This window comes from Triturus cristatus, chromosome 1_2 (genome assembly GCF_964204655.1).
Source record: "Triturus cristatus chromosome 1_2, aTriCri1.1, whole genome shotgun sequence".
Lineage (NCBI taxonomy): Eukaryota > Metazoa > Chordata > Amphibia > Caudata > Salamandridae > Triturus > Triturus cristatus.
This window is the reverse complement of record NC_140580.1, coordinates 281471258-281489249: the sequence shown is the minus strand read 5'-3', so window position 1 is coordinate 281489249 and position 17992 is coordinate 281471258. Positions and strand designations below refer to the sequence as shown.

The window sequence follows — 17992 nt, the reverse complement described above, 5'->3', positions numbered from 1 at the left end:
CTGAACACCTTAAATGATCTGGTTTATAGTCTACCCGCTGTCATTTTTAATATAAAAGATGAGGCAGGCACTGCAGGGAATAAACAGAATGAGTGAATGTGACTACATGAGAGGACAGTGCATTTGTCATTGCATTACTGTTTTTTTTTACCTACATGTATATGGTGCAAATTGAAAGATGGTGCACATCACCATACGTTGTAAGGGCAGTTGCTGCAACAGGTGGGTAAAATATTTTGATGAATGAACCTCAGACATGAGCACTTCCTTCTGTTGCTCTACAAAAACTTAACATTAATCTTTTGTTTCATTCTTGCTTAGTGGGAGAAGCTGCAGATGACGTCAAGTGAAAGAAGGAAGATCATGTGCTCTGTAACATTCCATGTCATCGCGATCACCTGTGTTGTGTGGTCCTTGTATGTTCTCATTGACAGAACGGCAGAAGAGATTAAACTGGGCCAAACGACTGGTATGACTGATACTAAGAGATGATGATCCCATAGCGTTCAGTTATTATAGCGCAGTGATGCCAGATACACCAAAAACAATATTAGGAATGTCTCTTACAACCGTTTCCAATGATTTCTCAGCTTTATTTTGTAGTTGTGATGCTGTGTGAATCCATTCTTGCAACAAAAAAAATTGGTATTCTTGTTGACCTAATAATTCCAGTTCCAAGTCGCTTGGAAGAGGCACACACTTGTATCACACTTTGTGACACGGCCCTTCACCATCAGTGCTTCACTGATGTCCTGGGTACTACTTACAAACGTACTGGTTGTTAACCAAAAACGTATGATGTCGAATCGTTATCCTTAAAAACATTTACATTTGAAAGTGAGGTTTGTAGCAGTGATTGCATTACTTGAGGTTCAAGATATAGAATTAGCAAGGTTAAGCAGAGATAGCAGACCGCCATCCATGCATGATTCCCATTGCCTGCACGTCGTCCTTTTAGTTTAAAAGCAGCCCTAACCTTGAGGGGGCAGGAGCTGCATTAAAAAACGACAGTGTGTTAGGAAAGACAGTTCTCCTGTCTGCTCTTCTCGAAGCTGCCCACCATTGTTCACAAGATTACCACAACTTGTCCAGTGCAGGGAAACAGTCAATAGTTTGCGACCCCTGTTGTGGTTGCAAAGCATTGATGCATAACATTGAGACGTTCAATGAAGATTTGGAAAGGGTCGCAAAAGGCATTTGTGAGTCGAAAATACTTTTGAACTTGCAAGGCAGTTTTATTAAAAAACACCTTGTACTCCACAAAGCCTATGCCCTTACGAGTTGCAACCACTTTAGCACTTCGTACACTGCTATGCATTAGCCTTCAGCTAGCTACATTAAGGACTTTAGGCTGCCCAGCTGCTGCTGTAGGGCTTTCTTAAATTGACTCCTTAATAATATCACAAATAACATACGTGTTTCTATGGAGCATTATAGTTTGCCCATTGCAGCATTGTGGGACTTCTACAAAGACCATATTTGCAGTGTGCAGAACAGCGAAAGGGACTTAATCCTGGGGGAGTCGTTGAGCCATACGGTTTACTCCTGACATTTCTCTTTATAGGATTAGCAATCAACTCGTAAGTTGCAGAATTCAAAAGGGATGATCATGTTAGAAATGGAATCTAGGTTAATGATCTTCCATCAGTCCCTCGCAAGTGTTGTTGAACACCACATCTAGGCGATAATATATATGCAGTGGTCATTTTTTTTTAAAATGTACCTAGTTTCATGGACAGGAATGGTGTGCTCAATATAAGGTGTTATACAAAAGCATTGAAATGTTACACATAACCCTACAGAAAACATGGAAATATCATACATAAACAGACTGAAAACTCCACAGCTGTGCTTATATCAGTTCATTCTTGGCAGAGGGATATTTCAGTGCGATCACAGTGATTCAGTATGTAAACTAGCAGTGTGTTGTACTTTGTGTTTTATCTACGATTTAAAACTTCTGCAGTTTCCCTCATTACATCAGATTTCCTAATCTGATTTTGTCTTTTATGTTTTAATTTTTTAAGGTACTCAGTTTAAATTCTACTTATTAGCTGAAGATGTTACCTGTTTCAATTTGATCTCTTGAATAATTTTGTCTTTTTTTAATTACACACATGCATAGTTGATTTAGTAAATGTTCATATTTTACTGCGTGTGTACACAACTTGTTTATTGGGCAAAATCATAATTGCCAATCAGCTAAAGAAAAAGAATGGCACCTTCAGCTACTGACTTTAGTCATTAACACTTTGCACGCCTGGCTTTTGAAACCATACTTGTAATGTTAAAAGTAAAAGTCCCAGAATACAAAATGCTCTTATCCATGCTGGCTGAGAGGGCCATTGAAGACATCGGTGCCACATAAGACACATCCATAATGTTGTGTTTGACGTAGTGTAGCATACAAGCATGTGACTTACAAATAGTTGATGTGGAGAAGTATTTTGCTTTTCTGTCCATTGTTCACGATATGCTTTCTGTGTTTTAGTTAAACACTAGTCTGTTGAACTCAGTTGCCCCATTATCTTCACATGAAATCATTGTCATTTTACTCTAGAAAGCTTTTCTGCCTTGTTGTATTGTAGCAGGACTTTGGTGTGTTGACCATAGGATCAATATACTAGTCTGACTTATTGCTCAAATAGTTCTAATCCACAAAAAGATAGAAAGCTAGTCCTGGAAACTATAGACCTACAGGCCATGGCGATAGCATTTGGTGCAGTATGGGAATAGGTTCAATAGACTAATTTGTAACTTTTAGGGATGTTACCATTGTTGAATGTGGCAGACTCTTATGAATGTTGTGGATTGTTAACAAAGGGTACTTTCTTCAAAAGCAAAGTGCTCTTACTGGTTTAGAGTCTTAAGTTTCTGTTGTAGAATTCCTTCATGAGGTGATATACAATGGCAAATGTAAACTAACCAATTACCCTTATAGTAGTAAGATGACTGCAGTCCATATCAACTCTAGCTATGGGACTCAAAAGCTGGTTGTGTCAGTGAAATAAACAAAGTTCTTTTATGGAAAAAAAGGCTGGTTTAATGCTTTTGATATTTGAATTAATTACTTCAACAAATTTCACTTTAGTTTGGGGCTGTGGCATTATGAAAGGATGGAAGTTTACAACATTACCCAACATCAAAGCGAAAGTATTTGAAACGAACTAAACATTAATCTCAGTAGTTTTAATGTCTAATGTACCATGTTGTCTTGTATCTTATGTTTTATTGTGTTTGTTCCACTGAGTGACTGGTTGTGTTTACTGCATTATAAGCAATGAGTAACGTCAAATTAGAGAAAAAAAATCAAGACAGCTTTTAAGGAATCACTGACACAATATCGTTGACAAAAATATTGTATCAAAAATGTTGTTGACCATAGTCATATACTTATAAAGGTAAGCACAAAAAATCTGAAAAGAATATTGTTAACACTTATAGCGTCGAAAAATAGGCAAAAATATTGAATTTTTCATATAGAGTTTCAGGTAGTCAATGTTATATATTATAATGTATAAATGTAATTTAATGTAAATTAAATATATTCCACTAATATGTATTAGTATATATAAAATATACTTGTATAAACACAGATACGTGTTTGTGTCTATATACATATATATATATATAGATATTTAAAGTAACATAAGTATTTATTTAACATTATATTATATATATTATTTTTTATATTTTAAATATATTAATACGAAAATATGTATATGTATTTGTAGTAGTACATTGAAAATATTCATTAAATTAATATGTAATGAAAATAAATATTTTGTTAATAATCTTAATGCAGCTATAAAATAATTGAACAAGAAATAATATAACAATCAATGTAGACCATAAATAAAATATTATACATTGAAATATCCCCAAAAAACATTTACAACAAAAACTATAAACATTAAAATACATTAAAATAAAAGCAAATATAAGATAGAAAACAATGCTTTAAAATCAATTAGATAAATATTATGAAAACTATTGGACTCTAAGAATATTAAATATACTATACCCACTCTAGTTTATGCAACAGTAGGGAAAGTGTTGGACTTTGTATAGGTCAGATTTACTATTGCTACTACAGCCAATGCAACAGTGGGGAAAGCATTAGAATTCAAAGGGGTTAAATTAACTATTCCAACTCCAAACAAGGCAACAGTAGAGAAAGAGTTGGATTTTGCAGTGGTAAAATTTACTATTCCCACTCCAAACAAGGCAACAGTAGGGAAAACATTAGATTTTGAAGGGATAAAATGTATTATTGCAATTTGAAACAGCGCAATAGTAGGGAAAGTGTTGGACTTTGGAGTGTAAAATGTACTATTCCCACTCCAATCTGTGCAACAGTAGGGAAAACATTGGACTTTGGAGGGGTGACATCTACTATTCCCACTCTGGTCTCTGCAACAGTAGGGAAAGTGTTGGATTTCGGAGGGGTGAAATGTACTATTCCCTTTCCAGTCTAAGCAACAGTACCAAAAGCGTTGGATATCGAAGGGGTTAAATATACTATTCCAACTCCAAACAAGGCAATAGTAGGGAAGGCGTTGGATTTTAGAGGGGTAAAATGTGCTATTCCCACTCCAAAAAAGGTAATTAGTAGAGAAAATGTTGGACTTTGTAGAGGTAAAATTTACTATTCGCACTCCAGTGTGTGCAACAGTAGGGAAAGTGTTGGATTTTGGAGGGCTTACATATATTAGTCCCACTCCAAATAAGGCAACAGTAGGGAAAGCATTGGATTTCGGAGGGGTAAAATTTACTATTCCCAATCCAAACAGCGCAATAGTAGGCAAAGTATAGGATTTTGGATGGGTAGAAGTTACTATTTCTACTTCATTCTGCAACAGTAGGGAACACATTTGATTTCGGAGGGGCAAAATGTAATATTCCCACTCCTGTCACGGCAACAGTAGGGTAAGTGTTAAAATTTGGAGGGATAAAACTTACTATTTCCACTACAGTATGTGCAACAATAGGGAAATCGTTGGATTTTGGAGGGGTAAAATATACTGTTCCCACTCAAAACAGTGTAATATTAGGGAAAGTGTTAGACTTTGGATGGGTAAAATTTGCTATTTCCTCTCCAGTCTCTGCAACTGTAGGGAACACGTTGGATTTTGGAAGGGTAAAATGTACTATTCCCATTCCAAACAGCGCAACTGTAGGTAAAGTGTTGAACTGTGAAGAAGTTAATTTTTATTATTCCTACTGCAGTCTAAACAAGAGTAGGATTAGAACATCAGTTCTGATACACATTACATATACGAGTAATCCCAGGAATGTAGAAAAAAAATAGTCATTCAAAATATCTTTATGTATTTAAAAAACTAAAAACAATCAGTTTACATACTTACTATTGAAGAAAATAATATTGATCAATTAATAAATGTTATTCAATTATTAATTAACTTCCCACCATGTACCCCTACCAACCCAGCAGTTCTCTTAAAATATAACAAAAACAATAACAATTCCATAACTTACATATTTAAAATAAATAATTAAAACGTATTTGTTAATCATTAGTTAATTAATTTCCACCCAAGACCCTTACAAACCCAGCATCTTGTGACTAAAATGTAACTCAAATAAATAGGTATAGCACAACATACATAATTGATAATCAATTACATAATTAACAATTAAAAATAAATTATCAATTAATCATTACTTAATTAACTTGCAACCCTACACCCTTACAAACCTAGCAACCCACACCTAAAATATAACTAAAATAAAATCAGTATTACATGATTTACATAAGTAATACCAAGCAAATAATTACAAATTATTAATTAACTAATTATTTTTTGCTTCATTAGCTTCCCACCCTATCCCCCTCCAAACCCAACAATGTACTAAGTCACTATGAATTAGTATAAAAGATTTAATAAAAAATTCCAAATCACTTAAAATTACAAACTATATTTACTAAATATTAATTACACAAACAATTGTAAGATAAAATTAATATGAACTAAAACACATTAAATAATTAAAAAACTATGTTTAACTTATTGAAAACTATATCAAAAACGATATTCTTAAAAACGATATTACTTGCCTAAAAAAATAATATTCTTGACAACGATATTTTTTCATCACAATATTTTTGTGTCACAATATTTTTTTCTGACATATTTCTCTCCCGATATTTACAACTTGAAATTTTGTCCCACCACCGCTTTAAAGTGCACCCAGTTTATTTAAAGAATCCAGAAATCACTTTCCTTCCTTCTTTGACATTGTTCAGCTGTGACTGACCACAGAAACCAAACTTGGGGCCTGATTTATCATTGTATTATGTTTCCCTTTTGTCATGCACGGTGTTGCAAGGGCAGTGCAGTACTTAAGTCAGATTTACAAGCAACGCAAGGCCACCTTGAGTGAACCTGCGTTGCTTGGTAAATCTGGAGTAAAGCAAGGCAGCACAAGCAAGCCTTGGGTTACTATACCCTGGGAAAGCATTCCATGGGTGGTGTGTGGGTGTTCCCATGCATCCACCCACGGATTTTGGCACATTTCCCGATTTACCAAGACTGATGAACCTAGGAATGTGTCAAAATGCTACATTTTCCCAGGAGAGGCGCAACAATGAGAAATATCTTTATTTCTTCTCATTATTTCCTCTTTTTAAGTGTGCTGCATTCTGCAGCACATTTAGAAAGAGGAAAACACCTTTAAGGATTGTTTTTGTCAGAAAGGGGCCCGTCCTGCACAAAAACAAACATGCCTTCAACACAGGCATCCTTGTACCGTGGCGCAAGAGTGCCAGCGTTGGGGCTGGGCAGCAGATTGTGTGTTAGCACTGGCATAGAGCAGTAATGCGTCATATATTGGTAAATATAGTGAATTCCTTCCCTCTTCCTTTCACACGGCACAGAAAGCTGTCTTGCTGCTGGTGTGAAATATTGATAAATCGGGCCCGAGCGTCTTGGGTTCTGTGCCATACTTGTGATCCTGTACACTTGGAGGCCTGTTCACACAGCATTTTTGAGTACATACAGTAGTACAGCTGTTGTACTCTTTTATATACTTCTACTTGCTTTTGTGAATTGGATCCAAAATAACTCTAATAGAAATATTCATATATATTTAGTACAAATGGAAATAATGTTGTCTGCTTTTCAATTTTATTAATAGGAAGTTGGATGCTTTGGGGTCGATTCACAGAGGCATGTAATAATACGTAAAAGTGTACCCCTGTGCTACTACTTCCTGTACTTGTAAATGATTTTGTAAATCACTTCCTGGTGTTGCAAAATGAGATCTGATACTGATAAGAATTGGTACTAAAGGCTTATACATTATGTTATGACTATTAAAGTATTTCGGTGATTTTTTCCAATGGCTTTTTTTTCATTTATTTACAGGTATACTTGAGTGGCCATTTTGGACTAAGTTGGTGGTGGTGGCTATTGGTTTCACTGGAGGACTTCTCTTCATGTATGTGCAGTGCAAAGTGTATGTTCAATTGTGGAGAAGACTTAAAGCTTATAATAGAGTAATATATGTACAGAACTGTCCGGAAACAAGCAAAAAGCATCTTTATGAAAAACCTGCGGTAACAGAGCCACCTTTTGAGAGTAAGGAAGTGTTTGGAATCCATCACTCAGATACAAACTCTTCACACTACACAGAACCAGAGGACTGCAATGCAGCAATTCTGAACGTTTGACTTGTTCAGAAAAAAAAACAATGCAAAAAATGTTTGTTTACTGTATGCTGTGACAGAGAAAATGACTATGGACAATTATGAGAAGTTGAACTTCTTTGTTTTTAAAATTTTTATATGGCAACCCTTCAATATTCTTCTCAGCTGTTTAACATGATAGCATCCTATTCCTTGCAGCATTTCAATAGTTGTGTGTAGTAAGGAAGCTGCAGAGTCTATACATACTTCCTGAGAGAAGCGTTAATTTAAAGGATGTGGAAACATGATATGTTGATGAGTCAAAGTGCCAGCGTTGAAAGGCAAGTCACTGCCACAGTTGTGCACCTGGCAAATAGGCCTGGTCATCGCAAAGAACTTTTATCAGTTAAGAGACTGGTATGAAAGAGGACATTAGCAATGGATTTCACTAACATCAATTTTTTTTGAATATGTTTGTCTTCTCTTTAGTTTGATGGTTTGTACATCAGAGAGCACATCTAAGCAGTGGCTATATTGTTATCTGGATGGGTCCAATGAATTGTTTTGCAGATACTTATAAAGCATCCCAGGGTCTTCAGTAAATGTGCCCAAAGCTAGTCACGTAAAAAGTGAAGATTATGAAAATAATAATTTTCCGATTTTATATTATGATAGAATTAAAAAAGATAACTTGGGTTTGAAATAACATGTTATTTATTTTAATATATTCCCACTGAGTTTACTCTACAGCCCCCTGCATTACTATACCAGACTCCTGTTGGGTGGAAGTTTGACACATGCAGAAGGACCTAAAGCATACTATTGTCTGCAAATCATGCTTGGATGATTGATATAAGATTCAGTTTCACAGGACCGCTTACAATAAAGCAAAAAAGTATACAGCACTTTTTCTGATCTTTGTTTTGTAATATGTGAAACTATTGGTGGTGATCCTTGAACTTGTGTCAGAACAGTCTTTGTAAAACCGATGCCAATCTTTTCCTAATGTACAGAAGACCTGATACATGTGCACTCTGTGTAATCTGCAGTGGTGTTTCTTCTGACTAACACTTTGGATGTCACTTTAGCCCAGCAGTGAAATGAGCCACTTACATCACGTAGCAAAATCTGTCCTGGTTGGATTCCTATAAATCTTGCATCTATTTAGTTGTTTCATCATATCATTCCTTCATGTATTGGTTGCTGTATCAGTACCAACAGGATTACAACATTGCAACTGATAGATGGCCATTGAGAAACATTTAAATAATTAATCTTCTTTTTCTTTTTGAGTGGCTACTCGCATCAAATTATTATCTTCTATCTGACAGTATCCTGACAGGGCTGGTGAATGATAAAAAAAAAGTAAACTTTTCTTCCTGTTACAATTTACCTACTCATTTTCCCTTTGTGTTGGCGTAAACACATCTTGAACTATCACTAGTCAAGACAGTTGCCTCTACCCTTTTCTTTAGGAAATCTTTGAATAATAATTGCAGCCAGATGAGAAGTATTGTGCTTTAGTTTAGAACTGTTGGAGTCTGCATTTTTTTGTCATTATTTGTCTCTTTTACTTTTAGACAGAGATAAGTAACCATGAAATGCGAAAGTCCATCTCATTTAAGAAAAAATGTGTGGCCTGCTAGCTGAAATATTATTTTGAAGAGTGTTTAATGTCAAGCACACCACCAAAAGGGAACTCTATTTTCTCTGTATTTCAGGGATTTATTTTGCTGAATCTACTTTATTCCTCTTATCTTCGTGGGCTTTTTCTGGGTGCCTAGAACATATGTAGAAAGGAAGTTGGGAAACTAATTCACTTCAGCCAGAAGTGAAACAAGAAATATTTGTGGTGTATCATCTGGCAAATATATCAGGCTATCACCCCTGTGACTTACCCATTTTGGACGTAAACATTTATTTATTTAGATGAGTTTCTTAGACATGATTAAAAACAAAACAGAATATAGTTTGTCAGGATGTTTTTTAGTAATATGTGTTGGATCTGAAAGTGTTTTTTTGGATGTAGCATTATTGTATTAGTATGAAACATTGGAGGATAAACGAAGGTTGATATTTTCGAAGTGTAACTCATTTTAGTATGCTATATTTCTGACTTCGGGGGTTTTCTCCTCAATACAGCCACTTGAAGATATAATTTGATCAAAATAACCCTTGAAAAGAAATCAACAGTGTGTCATCTTGTGATTTTAAATGGTCCTTCATGTATTTACCGTTACATGTCCAATCACAGGTACCTTTTGGTTTATTAGGCACCTCTACACTTCGCTTGGCTCACGTTATTCTCAGTTGTCTGTGTGTAACCAGAAAAAATGCACCTAAAAAGGGAACATTTTCCGATTGTTTAACATTTTGTGTTTTGTAAGCGTTTATCTTTACCTATGTTCCACTAAAAATACTCCTGCCTCCCTTTTTTTCTTCAAAAAATAAAAGTTTTAAATACGGAGTGGAATTGCATTGTTTCAAATATTGATAAAACCAACTTTGGAATAAAGTGATATTTACCGATAATTTCAGGTTTGTTTCTAGAAAAAAATGAAACCGATCATGAAAACATTGCTATAAGCGCACACCAGTTCTTTCTAAGAACTGATATGTTATAACTAACTTGTATAGCGCACGTTCACCGTAGGTTTCTTGGCGCTGAGGTAAAGAAGGCGACATCTGCTCAAAGTTACTGACAGTAAGCTTGTGTGAACAGCCAAGTTTTTAGCAACTTCCTGAAGCTCATGTTACTTACTGACAGTCTAATTTCCATTGGGAGTGAGTTCAAGATATGGGGACCGATCACTTTTGCTTGAATCTCTGAACCGTTAGAAGGTTCAAAAGAGCTGATCTGAGATTGCACGTCGGGGTATAGCTCTGGATTCTTGAAGATATAAACTCCGGGCTTTTGTTATGGAGTGCGTTATAAATAGTACAGTTTGTTTTGAAGATAGACCATTGAGCCACCGAGAGCCAATGTCGTTTCTTCATCAGGGGTTTGATATGACAGTGCCTAGGTTGTTGAAAGACCAATCTAGCTGCTTGATGTTGCATTATTTGAAGTCTGTGGTTGAGGCCTATTGAAAGTCCCAGGTAGAGGGCATTTGCATAATCAATTCTTGATGAGACTAGTGCAATGATAATTTGAATAATTGCTTCCATAGAGAAGAATTCCCAATTTTTTTTAATTTTCCTAAGTTGGAGAAAGCATGAGGACGTTACTGCTCCTACCTGTGAATTCATGTAAAGATTTTCATCAATTTGGATACCCAGACATTTTACGGATTTCTTTGGTATAGGGGGAGATCCCATTTCCAACAGCCAATAAGATGGATTCCACTGGTTGAACTTGTTATTGATGACCACGATCTCTGAGTTATTAGAGTTGATCTTCAGTTGATTATCGTTCAACCAGTCTCTGATGTATTTCATGGTGTTTTGGTAAAATTCCATTGATTTCGGCATATCATCGATGGTAAAGATCAACTCCATATCGTCAGCTTAGTTGTAGATTTTTGCCTTCTTGTGCTAAATAGTGTGTAGCTGAGGGCGAATATAGAGATTGAAAAGAGGAGGTGATAATGAACTTTCTTTAATACGAAAATCAAATTGATTCAAGAATCTTTTCCACCAGCTGCCCCAAGTGCTTCAGTGCATGACTCCATCTTGATGACTTCACCTCCTGATTCTTGCCCCATTTTATCGGAGTTTCCTCCTTTATTGGAATCTAATTCTCTGGATCTTTTACTCAGGATTAAATCTGGCTCTCCGCTCGATCCATGCCCAACGAGCTTTTTAGCCAGGACTGCCAAGATTCTGAATTCCTTAATCTCTCCTGTTTTGAACCTATCTTTGTCCAGCAGCACTGTTCCGCCAGCCTGGAAGAAGGCAATGGTCGTTCCCCTTCTTAAAAAACCAGGCCTTGACCCAGAGATACATGCTAACTATAGGCCCATTTCTCTCCTGCCCAGCTTGGCTAAGATCGTCGAGAAGCACGTCCACTCTGTGCTTTCTTCCTTCCTTGAAGACCATGGGTTACTCCACTCTACCCAATCTGGCTTCCGCTCCAACTTGAGCACGGAGACCGCCCTTTTGGAAGTTAATGAAGCCATTAAGGAAGTTCTCGACTCAGGAGGAAGAGCAATGCTGGTGATGTTGGATCTGTCGGCGGCCTTCGACACCGTCCCGCATGAGGCCCTCTTGAGAAGACTTCACGAGATCGGTCTCAGAGGGACGGTGTTGAGCTGGCTGAGATCTTACCTAGCGGGTCGTCGACAAGTGGTCTGGGCCCCCCCGTACTCCGCCGAGGTGCCGCCTATGAATGTCGGAGTCCCTCAAGGATCGGTGCTGAGCCCGACCCTTTTTAACATCTTCATGACTCCATTGGCGATACTGGCGGAGTCGATGGGTGCCCAGATCATATCATACGCTGACGACACCCAGCTCCTCTTCACCTGCAAGAAGGGCATGGAGTTTGACGGGGAGAGCATCCGTGGCTGCCTTGGGGCTGTCTTCAACTGGTTTCAGCGGAGCAGCCTTAAGTGCAACCCTGATAAATCCGAGGTGCTCTTCTTCGGCTGTCAGGCAGAACCGCCCTGGCAGGAATGGTGGCCGGTTTGCATGTCCCCCCCTTCCTCTTCCTCTTTGGTCGCTAAAAACCTTGGGGTCAAAATCGATAACACCCTGGCTCTGAAAACACAGATCACAGGTCTCACGGGTACCTGTTTTGGTCTACTTAAAATGATGCGTAAATTCCTTCCTTTGCTCCCTTTAGCCCACAGGAAGCTGACAGTACAAGCTCTGATCTGTTCCAGGCTTGATTATTCGAATGTCCTCTACCTGGGTTTGCCGGACTATCTCTTGCATAAACTCCAGGTTGTACATAATTCAGCGGCAAGAGCCATCTTCGGCCTACCCCGGCAAGCCAGATCATCTGAGTTGCTTTCCTCCCTTCACTGGCTTCCGATCAAGAAGCGAATCACATTCAAAGCTCTTACACTGGCCCACAAGGCACTCCATTTGGTGGGGGCCTCCTACATTCAGAAACGGCTTTCTTTTTACAAACCCTCCAGATCTCTCCGGTCGGAAAATCTTGGCCTGGCAATGGTGCCTCCCATTAGGAAAGTCAGAATTGGTGGACGTTCCTTTAAATATCTCGCTCCCAAACTATGGAACTCCCTTCCTGTTGATCTCCGTCTTATTCCCAACCTGTTTGCCTTTAGAAAGGCCTTGAAAACCTGGCTTTTTAATCAGTAATTCTGTTATGTTTCTGTTCTCTTTTTTCTTTTCTCAGTAATGGGTCAGAAAGCGCCGGGACACTCCTTGGAGTAGCCGTGCGCTATACAAGTCACCCATTAACATAACATAACATAACAAGAGCCCTGTGGTACTCTGCAACTCAGATTGCCTTTAGCTGAGCAGTAAGGGGGGACACAAACTGAATGGGTGCGGTCTTTGAGAAAGGATTTCATCCAATCTAGGGCGACACATTGTATGCCCGCTGCCTCGATTTGGTCAACCAAAATTATACGATCCACTGTGTCAAAGGCCGTGGATCGATGTAGTAGGACCAGTGCCTGAGTATTGCCTCCATCTGCTTTTTCTCTCATGTCATCAACCAGAGATAGAATGACAGATTCAGTTGAGTTAATGGGGCGAAATCCTTACTGGCGGGGATCAAGAAATGTAGAATCCTCTAGAAAGGAGCATAAGCAATGCGCCACATGTGCCTCTAGGACTGTTGAAGTTATAAGAAAAGTAACGTCCAAAAGAACATCCAATGTGATTTATTCAAAGTGAAAGACAGTTTTATACATTGAGCACAGTGTTTGACCATATATATTTTTTTAATCTGACTGTTCGTTTTATTGCTGGTCACGGATTATGACTGTTTCACTGTACACCTCCATATTACACGTTTTTAGAGGTTCTTTTAAAATGTTCCTACTGTTTAACACATTCTAGTGCTGTTTGAGCCTACAATTTGATCTCCTCCCTAACACAACTAACTTGGGACTTCCTGTCTCAATATATGCAATAGACCAATGCTATGGGTCGTCTTTCCTAGTAATGCTTTCCGATTGGTGGGATTGAATGCTGCTTTATTTGTGTGTCTGCCAACTAGTAAAAAAATCGTTGTCCATCGTAGTGGCTACGGGGACTGAGACAGAATGATTTGTGGGCAGCGATTTTGTAGTCGGTTCACATGCTGGACACCATAATGTCCAGCAAAGTGAACAGGGACACCTACCTCACTTTGCCGCCAGTGTCCCAGGACTGCCACCCAGGCCCGGTTCTAGCGGGTGGGCCGGGTGGGCCAGGCCCACCCAAAGATGAGCCTGGCCCACCCCAATATGAGCCTTGGGCGTCGGATTGGCAAGGCGGATTGATGTGAGCCGTTCTTTTCCCCCCATCAGTGTTCGGGCTGGCTCTCCTGATCCAAATTCAAGTGGCCGCTGCAGCCTCTGCGTAGCCCAGCACAGATTATCGCGGCCCATTGTCACATATAGAATGACAATGGGCCAAACCCAGCAGTCACAGCATGTGGTGGGAGCTCCCGCCCTGGCCTTAGGGCACAGGTCTTCAAACTGTGGGGCGCGCCCCCCTGGGGGTCCGTGACTGCATTCCCACGGGTGCACAACTGCGTCTGCAAGGAAGGAATTGTAAATGAAGATAGCCTGGAAGCGGCAACGTTTATCTGGAGTTCACAGGCTGTCTTCTTTTATATGCAGAGGTTAAACTGCATAAAAAGTTTGCAACTGTAATCCAGAGTGTTTCGCTGGGCACTGTCAGTGAGTAGGGTGACGGGTCTCAAGGGTAAACGCAATATGCTAATAACTATGTAATTTGTTCACCTTCATATAATTGCATATATAAAAAACACGCACACACATTAAATGAAAAAACAGAGCAAATGAAAAATTTTGGGAACATATACTATCTTATGTAATAAACCTCAGTTGGCTAAAGCAATCACTGCCGATTTCTGTGTCTGACCAGAGAGTCGCCAATTTGAATCCTGGTTTTCACAGTGGGAAATAGTAATAAGTAGTGTATTTATAGAGCTACACATTCCATTTCTGTTGTAAAAAGCACTCTGGCATCAGATAAAGCATATATTAGCACCTCAGCTGCTTTTATGTGTGTTGCTTAACCAGTTGCCTACGGTCCCGCGTCATGAGAGGCCTATTCAAGCCAGGGTCACTGGAATTATGCGGCAGGGGAGGACCAAATCATGTGGCAGGGTTGACTAAATTATGTGGCAAGACAAGGAAAATTATGTGGCGTTATACCGAACATTTTGTCATATTTACATTTGGTAAAAAGTATCTGGGCATAGGTTTCACCTTATTAATGCTGGTTTAATACCCAAATATAGCAGAAAGTAAAAGAAAGGTGATCAGTCAAGCTTTGCGAAGGGCCTTTCACAAAGAGATGAGAGCACCTTTACTGCAGGAAGGTGGGGGCAGCACGTTGGAGCTCATTATTTCTAAAAGGGAGGAGTTGTGTCCTAATGGCAAGAGCTTCCTACTTTGGAACCTAGTTCATGTCCTCCTGTCAGCTCAACTCAAATCACTTAATAGTCCAGTGCCTAAAATTTTAAAAAATATATAATAAATGAATATGAACTTGTGTTTGTGTAATGTAAATGGTGCTTATTTAAAGTTTCCCAATGCCCTTGGGCCGGTTCCTCCCTACATAAAACCAAAAAAGGGATGCATAACCTGTTTTAAGATTGGAGTGATATCCATGGTCGGTAAGTTGTGAAAGAGGCAGAGGAGGTAGAGTGCTACTTAGGGCCTCAGCTATCATTAGTGCAGAAAGTGCAATTGCATTGAACAGTTTTTTAGTCAATTTCTCTTATTGTTTGATGATTTTCCCTATTATATGTTTCACATTTACTGTGGATTATGAGCTACAAAAAAGTATCCATGATATGATCTCAAAAGCTCTGCCTTTGCGCTCAGCCCTGCCTCTCCCGTTTTTCCGATCCTTGCCATAAAGTTTTGCAGGGGTCCCCGACTTCAAAACATTTTGCTTTTGGGGTTCCATGCAAAAAAGGTTGAAGACCACTTCCTTAGGGTATGACAGTGAGGCCTTGCCACGGGAGATGCTGCTACTGCGGGCCAGAGTTTTCACTCCCCTTGGAACAGGAAGTGATGGGGGCAATAAACTGGGGTTTGCTCTTTCCTCGCAGTGGATGGCTGGCCCGACTCCAAATCAAGCTGGCTAGGCAAGGCATCCTCACTGCTCTACCAACCTCCCATCTCCAACTCAGAATTTAACCAGAAACCAACCCTCGCCTTAACTGTCTCTTTGAGATGTGGCACTTAATTTAGAGGCGTTGTCAGCAGATGCCCTTGGCAGCGAGTTTCCTGGGCCCTAGTGCCACAGCAGTGCAACTTTTAAGTAACCTCAGTCAAAGGAGGGCCACCACAGAAACTGTTAAGGTTTTTCTGAGAGACCAAAAGTTTGATCATGTACTCCTTCCTTGGAAAAAAAATAAAGCCCTTTCAATCAAAACGAGCAAAGCGGAAAATGTTTACGCCTGTAGTTTTTTGTTCAGACAGCACAGTCATTAACTGCTGCCTGCTGGGGTGTATTGATATAACCAGGGCCACTGGAATTATGCAGCATTGGAGGGCCAAGTTATGTAGCAGGGTTGCGTAAATTATACTGCAAGAAAAGGAAAATTATGCAGTGTAAGACTGCAAATTTAATGATAGTATTACTTCAATAGTTTCTCAATTTTACACTTGTTTTTTTTTTTTGTAAATCATTTTATTGTTTTCAGACAACAGATCATAAACAAGTCACACAAAATTTTACACTTGTTAATGGTGTCTGGGCATTGGTTGCACCTCATTAGTACCAGTTTAACACTCAAATATAGAAATAAGCAACACAAAGGTGACAAGTCCAGCTTTGCAAAGGGCCTTCTACTGCGCAGTCACATGTGCAGTTGCGGTTTAGATAACTATTGAACCGTTTGAGCTGGGAAACAAACTTTTTTTGTTAAAACTGCTGTTTATGTGGCAGATGATGGATTATGTGGCAAATGTGACAAATCTATATGCAAAAAATGCTGCAGCCAAACAATCACATAATTCCAGTTGGCATTTATATAACCTGCAGCCTTCATTCTGGATAGTTCCAACCCAACGATTCCTCTTTCTGAGAAAAATGGATTATTGTATTAAAAACACCTGTTGAGTAGAGTGCTACAGAATGGCAGAAAATTCAATGGAATGCACTATGCAACAACTCAAATTGTATGCACCTTTCCTTTTCTGCCTCTTTCAGCAATGCGCTGCCTTTTGACTCTATTCCACCAATGTCTGTAGCTCACTTTATTTGTCCTCACTGAACACATCACTGTTCTTTTATCACAACATCAACACACAGTGCTTCAAATTTGTGCAGATCGTTGGTAGCGGTTGATACAAGCACTCATTTTAACATGACATTTTGACCAGCGTAAGAGACAGAAAGGCAGAAAATGAGGGGAACACTGTCATAGGAAACTACTGACAAAGGAAGAATGAAGAGGAAAATGAACCTGCAAGAGTAAAATAAAGAGACAGGAAGAGTAGGATGGTGGGAGGAAGCTGGATAAGGTGAAACCAAATTTTGGTCGGTTGTCTTGATACTGAGCAGCCCTGCATTTAACAACTCTAACCAAGAGCTCCTTGAAGAAAATCTGAGCCCATACATACATCCATACATACATACAGAGAGAGAGACTATATATATATATATATATATATATATATATATATATATATATATAACATCACATTTTGTTTGTGTTAGAGGTTTGCCTCTTCTACTACAGAGCTAATAGTTAGGGCCTACTTCCAGCCTTATATGTATGCTTCATTTAAATCGTTCTTATCATTATCATGACCATGGATGCAAGGCAACAATAAAAATGTCCAGATAACTGGTGATTAATGATCCTGCTGTAGAGCAATCCTTTGTTGGTAGTTTTGAAATGCAGATAAACTGTATTTTATGTGGATAGCTCAGTGGGTTACTGTCTTTGTCACAGTGATTCTTGTTACTTACAGTTCAGAAGTTACAATCTTCACATAGGACAGTAACCTATGAACTGTCATCAAAGAGCTGCATACAAACCTGAATGGTTTAGTTAGAACTTCACATTTTTTTGTGTGGCAATATAGTTAGAACTTCTTCAGTCTTTCATTATTCTAATGTTGCTAAAACGAGTTAGCTTGGGCAGATATACATTTTTATTAGTAAAGCCAACCCATCAACCATTGTGGTATGCTTTAAATCCTGAGTTTGTGCTTCTCCAGACCACACCCTCTTAAAATA

General features: G+C 38.7%; 1 protein-coding gene across 8 annotated transcripts in view; it reads left to right on the top strand.

Annotated features, from left to right (window-relative positions):
* MARCHF8 (membrane associated ring-CH-type finger 8) overlaps positions 1 to 10115 on the top strand; it is a 697693-nt gene extending 687578 nt beyond the window's left edge. For all 8 annotated transcript variants that reach the window (XM_085603748.1, XM_085603747.1, XM_085603729.1 and 5 more), the window contains 2 exons: positions 322 to 469; positions 7389 to 10115. In XM_085603748.1, coding sequence (XP_085459874.1) covers positions 322 to 469; positions 7389 to 7693 — 453 coding nt within the window. In that variant the 3' untranslated portion in view covers positions 7694 to 10115. The remainder of the gene's footprint in view (positions 1 to 321; positions 470 to 7388) is intronic.
* Positions 10116 to 17992: the final 7877 nt, after the last annotated feature.